General features: G+C 40.0%; 1 protein-coding gene across 1 annotated transcript in view; it reads left to right on the top strand.

Annotated features, from left to right (window-relative positions):
• The window catches only part of LOC126425211 (uncharacterized), a 337500-nt gene extending 330225 nt beyond the window's left edge, over positions 1–7275 (top strand). The window contains exons 15-16 of the mRNA XM_050088166.1: positions 435–677; positions 5496–7275. Coding sequence (XP_049944123.1) covers positions 435–677; positions 5496–5630 — 378 coding nt within the window. The 3' untranslated portion in view covers positions 5631–7275. The remainder of the gene's footprint in view (positions 1–434; positions 678–5495) is intronic.
• The last annotated feature ends 338 nt before the right edge of the window (positions 7276–7613 follow it).

Consider the following 7613-nt stretch of genomic DNA (forward strand, 5'->3'; position numbering starts at 1 on the left):
TTAAGAATAGATTTCTTACATGATTGGATGTACTGTATAGAGCTAATACAGGCATTAATTTTACAATTTTTACTTCCAGAACTTTCCTACAACATTTAAAATTAAGAATAGATTTCTTACATGATTGGATGTACTGTATAGAGCTAATACAGACATTAATTTTACAATTTTTACTCAATTTTTGTAGGAGACAGACTTTAATGTAATTTTCTGTCACCACAGAGAGCAACTTTGAACATTAAATGTCAGATGCCAACTACTTTAGTTCAGACTGTAGTTCTTCATAATTTACAGACTTCACAGTCTCAGACTGTCTGTAATTTTTTCTGTAGAGTTATTGGTGAATAACTCACTATACAATTCACAGTAACGAGACACAGATTTTTGGACTCGCCACACGGGACTACAGGCCCAAAGTGTGCATCTTTCCACAGTACGGCAATGTGAGCTGCTCGCCCACACCTTGCGAGACGACGTCGGGCTGCCGCCTGGAGAGCGGGGCAGTGGTGCCACTAGGCTCTCAGTTCTGGCCAGCGCAGGACGTGTGCACCGTCTGCCGCTGTAACGAGGGTGGCCGGGCCCACTGCCATTCCGCTGACTGCCCCGGCCCCCCCTGCACGCACGGCGTCCTGCTGCCCGACAGCTGCTGCCTCGACTGCTCCAAGTGCGACTACCGGGTGAGTGGGCAGCTGCAGCATGCCAATTAAATGATAATATTCTAATATTTGAGAACTGGAGTGTTTTATCAGAAATGAGTAAACTCCAGCAGCCAAGGACTGATAATAAACAAAGTAATAACTGCTATAGAGAACATGCAGTTTTTGATAAGCCTATCAGCAGTGGTATCTGATGTGGAGGATGAACACATTAATGTATGCATACTGATATCAATAACATGAAACATTTTGCCTATACTAAAGCAGAAACATAAGATTATGTACATATTGTGGGCGTCCACATTAAAGTAAATGTCTGTCAAGTATAAAATCTTTCTAATAACTGAAAATTATGTAATCCATAAAAAATAGAAACCTGTGTGTATTCAAAGTCTAATTGTAACCCTGAACATATCAGTGCTTATATCACCATGATAGTATCTATTTTGTCTTACCCCTACAGTACAGAGTTCATATAAAGTGTGCATGTTATAACTGTCTCACCACCCCCAGCATCAGACCAGTCACAGACATTTTGTACACTATAAAAGTCTTGGCCACATTTAAAAGCAGCCATATCATAAATCAGCTATGCTGCAGCATTCTTTGTGGGCATGATAAGTAACAAACTGTCTACTTGCACAACACAAATGATGTAACAGCTACTTCACTATGCGAGCCATTTGGATGCTCCCATCCAGCAAAGTTTCTCTGAACTATGCAGGTGGGAATTCTCTCACCAGCGTATCCTGTGCTCTTGCAATCCTCCTGGCCTAAGCCTCTGCTAATCTGTTACCCACTCCTCACCTTACCTTTTCCTTTCTCTCTTTTGTGCCCACTACTCCCTCCTTGTCCAGATCCTGTACTGCTTTCTCCTCCCCCATGGCGGTTCTCTCTCTCTCTCTCTCTCTCTCTCTCTCTCTCTCTCTCTCTCAACTCCCCCCCCCCCCTTTCTCATCTCCCCCTTTTCCTTCTCCCCAACCATTGCCCCCTCTCACTCTTCCCCCTCTACCCCTTTCTCCCTCTCTATTTCTTTCTCACCCTTTCTCTGTTCCATCAATGTCTCCCCCTTCATCTCCACACTCATCTCCTTTCCTCCCCTTCTGTTTTCCTACTCCTTCCTCCCTCCACCTTTTATATGCTCTATCTTCTGAACTACTTTTGTCTTCTTGTGCTGCCACAGATTCATCTGTTGAAAGACCTGCCTCACACCATCTTGCTACCCTCTTCATGCATTCTTCCTTACCCTCCCCACCCCCATCTACCCAGACAACTACCCTTTATGGGTATTGTGCAAGAATGTTACCAATGAAATAGTCCTGTATTTCTATATAAGCTATCTACATGTACATGCTACAAAGACTGCAATAATGTAATCAACTACCAAGACATGAACAGATTTTGGTGTGAAATTATTCATAGGAAATTACATTGTAAAAAAGGAAAAGTAGACAAAATTATTTGGAATCACTAAACAGGACAATCTCAAATGAAACACATGTGAAGATTCCTTAGGTTGTAAGATATTTAAAAACATATTTACTATAAATGTGATTAGCAAACATTGTAGATATGTATGTGCTGAAATCTGCATGGTTCGCATTGAATTATTGATAGGAAATCCTAATGTCTTGTTTTACATTTGGTGGGAGTTTGTTGAATACTTTTCCAGCTGAGTATATAACCACTTAGATCCCCAAACAAGGAAGCAAACTGTACATGATAATTAAATTTGTGTTTTGTATTGTAATCATGAAATCACGCTTCAGCTGAAACTGATTTTTATCATCAGCAACAAAAGGCATTAAGGGGTAATCCTTAAACAGACTACTGCATGATGTGCAGCTAGCTACTGTACACAGTATTCTCCTTACTCACCAATGCTCAACAAATTCATGCCAGGATGGTTCATTTCAGAGGTCACGCCCAATTTCCTTCCCCCTCTGTGACACAATCTGAGCTTGTGCTCCATCTGTAATGACCTCGATATCAACAGGATGTTAAACCCAATCTTCCTTCCTTTCCTTCACTCAACAAATTCTTTATTTATGTCTGGTGTATTGCCCCAGGAGATCGCTCATTCATTCATTCAGACATCTTGTTCCGTTAATCATGTCATGAAGGGAAGCAGTGATGTGTGACAAGTCAAGTTATACAGCAACAGACAATTTCTGTAAAGTAGAAATTATATCTAGTGCTGGTTCACTCACACAATGGCAATTGTGGAATTATTTCTAGATTTCTTTACATTTATAGACATGTAGACTATTAGTAGAGAAGCAGGTACTTTGGGAAAATGCCATTCCCTTTCTCTGACACTACTCACACCAATTTGCTCACCTTTTTCATAACTGTAGTACATACTTAAAAGTAAATAATGCTGCTCTTGTATGATGTGCTTGTGAAGTGTTTTTGAGAAATTGGGGTTCAAAGCTTTATGAGCTTCATACCGTACAAGATCACTAGCTGCGGCGTTAGCACCAATTGCTAAGACAGTAGACTACTAATCTGCCCCTAATACATTTGAGTCATGCCTCCCTCTGTCTTCTTTTTTTTTACTGCACTGAACATCTGTACGGCTGCAGTAATGATAAGCTTTGTGATACATTAGTGCTGAGATATAATCGAGGTATAATAAGGAACTGCAATGAAATAAACATTTTATTTATTGATACACTTGTGTATGTTTCACAAACACAATGTACATTGTTCAGAGTAGGTATAGAGCAATATGGCTTCACTACAATATGTGCATGAATGTATGGATACATAAATGTTTATTTCATCACAATTCCTTATTATAGTTTGATTATTCTCCACTACAAATGGACCACAATGATTATCATTATTATTACTGTTATTTTGGAAGGAAATATGGTTCGCTGTTGTACTACAACTGTTTGTGGGAAGGTTAGAAAAAAAGGATGAAACTTGAACACACTATGGTCAAGCTCATAGTTTACCGCATTCGTGGTTCTGCTGAAGCCACTGCTTAAAGGCTTGTGATCTCGTAAGGAATTCAACAGCCTTGTAAAGCTTTGAACTTCAATTTGCTAAAATCTCCCGAGAACTGAATCGTTATAGTGGCATTTGTTACAGCTATGTATGTACTACAACCAAACAATGGAAATTCTGAGGTGGAATAGTAACAATATGAAAAGAATATGTGACTACTCATCCCATAGAGGAGGCACTGAGTGACTGACAGGTACACTGAAAAAAGACCTGTAGATACTGTATTGTCAGCTACCAGCCAAGTCCTTCATCAGCCACAGACAAAACACACACACATATTCATAACTTGTACACACATGGCAACTGTTGACACTGGGCACTGAGGTCTGACTACAACTGCATCTGCAGTCAGCAATTATCTTTGTTGGGAGGGGAGGGGGGAGTAATAGGGGTATGGAGGAGGTATGGCATAGGGAGAGGGAGTGATCCTAGTGCTACCTGTGGAAATGTTCAGGTATGTGGTGGAGACAGGATGGGGCTGCTAGGTGCAGCATCGAGAGACTGTGCTTCGGGGCAAGGGGGCTGGGGAGCAAACGAAAGAAGGGGAGAAGGAATATGCAGGTATATTGGTGGGATAGAAGGCATATGTAGTACCGTAGTGGGAGCAGGGGAGGGGATAGGCAGCTAGAGGAAAAGGACTAGCAGAGAGGGAGGACAGGGGATTACGAGAATGAAGGTTGTATTACAGGGAGGTTCCCACCTGCATAATTCAGAAAATTGGTGTTGGAAGGAAGAATTCGGACGGTGCAGGCTTCAAGCACTTGTGCCGGGCAGCATTCTGAGTAACTGGGTGGTCCAGCTGCCTCTCAATCACAGTTTGTACATGGCCAATCACACAGAGACACTTCTTTTCAGTGGTCATACCATTGTGGAATAGTGATTTTAGCTAAGTTGGTGGATCACATGTGGCCCTGCCTTTGATGGAGTAGGAGATGCCTGTGAAAGGACTGGAGCGGGTGGTAGTGGGAGGATGTGTGGGACAGACCCTGTATCTAGGTCCTTTGCTGTGAAATGAGCCACGGGACAAGGGGTTTGGATCAGATGAGGAGTACGCAGGTATGTGGATATTGTGTAGGTTGGGCGGGCGGCGGAACGTTTCTGCGAGAGGGGTGGCGAGGGTTCTTCCCATGTCAGGGTGCTATAAGAGGTGGTCAACACCCTGGCAGAGAATGTGATTCAGTTGCTGCAGTCCTGAGTGGTGCAGAGAGTGGGTATGTGGGGGACAGTACATGACTGTGGAGGCAAGGTGGGAGAGATCTGTTGCTGGACAACACAGGAAGGGTTATTTTGGTCTGAGAAGGCCTCAATGAGACCTATGCCATTTTTTCGGAGGGATTACTTGTCACTACCGATGCAACAACCACAAGGTAACTAAGCTGTATGGAAGATCACAGTTGGACATTTGCACCCAGCTTGGCAGTGGCTCTCTCTCTTTGTGTGTGTGTGTGTGTGTGTGTGTGTGTGTGTGTGTGTGTGTGTGTTTGTTTGTTTGTGTGTTTGAGTGAATGTGTTATGAAGGACATAGCCTGACAGCAAATAATATCTAGCAGTGATTTTCCATGTGCCTGTCTACCACTTAATGCCTCCTCTATGTAATGTGTAGCAACCTATCCAAATCATATTCCTGTTATGTACTACAGCCGAAAGATGAAGAGTATGCTTCCCTAGTAAGCATTTATGTAGCCTTTCCCAGAACGCTACCAACTGTCTATAAGCTGGAAAAGTTAAAAAGTAATGTTAGTATCAAACAGAATTAACACCTGTTCCTTCTTATAAATACTTTTCTATTTTCCGTATATGTACAAAATAAAACTGAAATTCCAGGGAGAACTGTTTGAGGAGAAGCAAGTGTTCCTTCTGAAGACAGACCCTTGCCAGAGCTGCAGCTGTGCTGGCGGCAACGTCACCTGCCACGACATCTGCGGCGATTCGTCTGCCGTGAGGCTGCCCGGAGACTGAAGCGAGAAAGAAGCCTGGTACCTGTGAACACGAAGCGTCTGCTACTGTCATTGTCCTAGAATCGAACAGATCCAATTGTTGTGCTAAACAGAATGTGCATTTATTGGGGATGGGTTGGTTGGGGGCCATTTTTAGATGGAGATCTTGTATTTTTATCCACATTGGATACTGTAATGTACAGAAATTGTGGGTGATGCTTGTGGTCTTTTCAGAAAGTGAGGATGTTACTTGCCACTTGTATAATTCTTATGTATTTGATGCATAGGGAATTAATATTTTTGTTATTATTATTATTATTATTATTATTATTATTATTATAGAGTTCTAATGTCTCCCTCAAATTTGGTTCAGTGCTTCTGCCACATTTTCTCAAATTCTATTTGTTTTAATTTATTTTCAGTATCACTCCACGCACTAGTTTATAACATGAAGGATAGAATGAACGCTAGACTAGTAGTATTTTAAACTCTCACATTGTACATTAAATGCCTTAGAACTGTAGCACTTCAGGATGTCACCACTGACAGATTCCATCCCATTATCTGAACAGCATCGATTAAAAACTCATGTGATACTTAATAAATCATTATCTTGTGTGTAATGAATAAGCAGATAGACAGCAAGAGTATATTTTGAAATAGTTTGTGGAATATGCACTTTTAAAAGCACATTAGGGAGATATTGTAGATGTATATAGTTATCATTAAGCACACATGGAAGAAAAAGTGCAAACTAGATGGTATTACCGTACGGTGAAATACGAGACTGCCTCCCTGCATACTGCACTATTCCAGAGCACCTCTTTCCTTCGGCTTTGCTGGAAATCAGTTTAATTCCCCTTTCTGTGCATATCTGAATGAACACAACATTGTTACCTCATAATCTACTTTGTTGCTAAACAAGATAAGGATAGCAGTGCAATATATTTCTACATTTACAGTTCACAGAGCTTTTGATATGTACGTCATTCTTCATTTTCTTCCTTATGATGCTGATTATTCAGAAGAGGTCATTTTGATTTTTTGTGTGTCATGGTACACACAGATTTTAATTAGATTTTTTATAGGACTCCATGTAATAATTATTGCTAATTCATAAGTAACTGTTTGATTTGTGACATTATTTTTATCAGAACATTTGAAATAATTATTTTTCCACAGTGTGTTTATAGTTTACAATCAAATAATTTCTGTATTTGTAATACTTATACCCCACATATGAGAGGTATGTGCTATTAAATATTTACACCTCTCCTCAGCCGGCCTAATATATGGAAAATATGGACACTTGACCAATGAGAGCAATAACAGACTGCAGTAAAGTCCTAGTAAAACGTTCAGTTTTTTTTAACAGGTGGTAGTAGTTTATCTGTTTCTGAAAACACCATAGGAGTAGTGCACTATCAAACTTAGAGATACTGATATCCTCATGAACTACATTGTCTTCCATAAATTTTCTCCTGCACATTATTAGACAGCATGTGTTGTATATCAAAATATAAAACTTTATACATGTTGAAAGTCACTAGTTATTACATTGTGAAATTGCCATTTATATTTATTCAGTTACAATGGGAAATTCTGACTGATTGTTGTTATATTATATATAATTTTATGTGTATTTTGAGATTGTAATTTATCTGATGTTTGGAGTAGAATAAATAACTACAGAAAGACTTGCTCTGTTAGTTCCACACATATCTATGTGTACGTGCCTTTTATTTCTTCTTGTGACTGTGCATGTCTGATGAAAAGTGCATTCAACTTACAATACATTACTCATCATAACAAGAGTTATTATTATTGGTAATAACAAATCGTCTTGGATTTTGAAGTTGTGAGTCTTTGCTTGAACAGAATGGGTTTAATAGGATCAGCTTTTTTAGCAAAACACAAGTTATTCATTTCTATTTACATGTTTTGCCATTGTTGTGGCATCCTCTTTGAGTGTTTGTTTATTTCTTCCACAGATTACCTTTCGTCA

This window comes from Schistocerca serialis, chromosome 10 (assembly GCF_023864345.2).
Source record: "Schistocerca serialis cubense isolate TAMUIC-IGC-003099 chromosome 10, iqSchSeri2.2, whole genome shotgun sequence".
Taxonomy (NCBI): Eukaryota; Metazoa; Arthropoda; class Insecta; order Orthoptera; family Acrididae; genus Schistocerca; species Schistocerca serialis.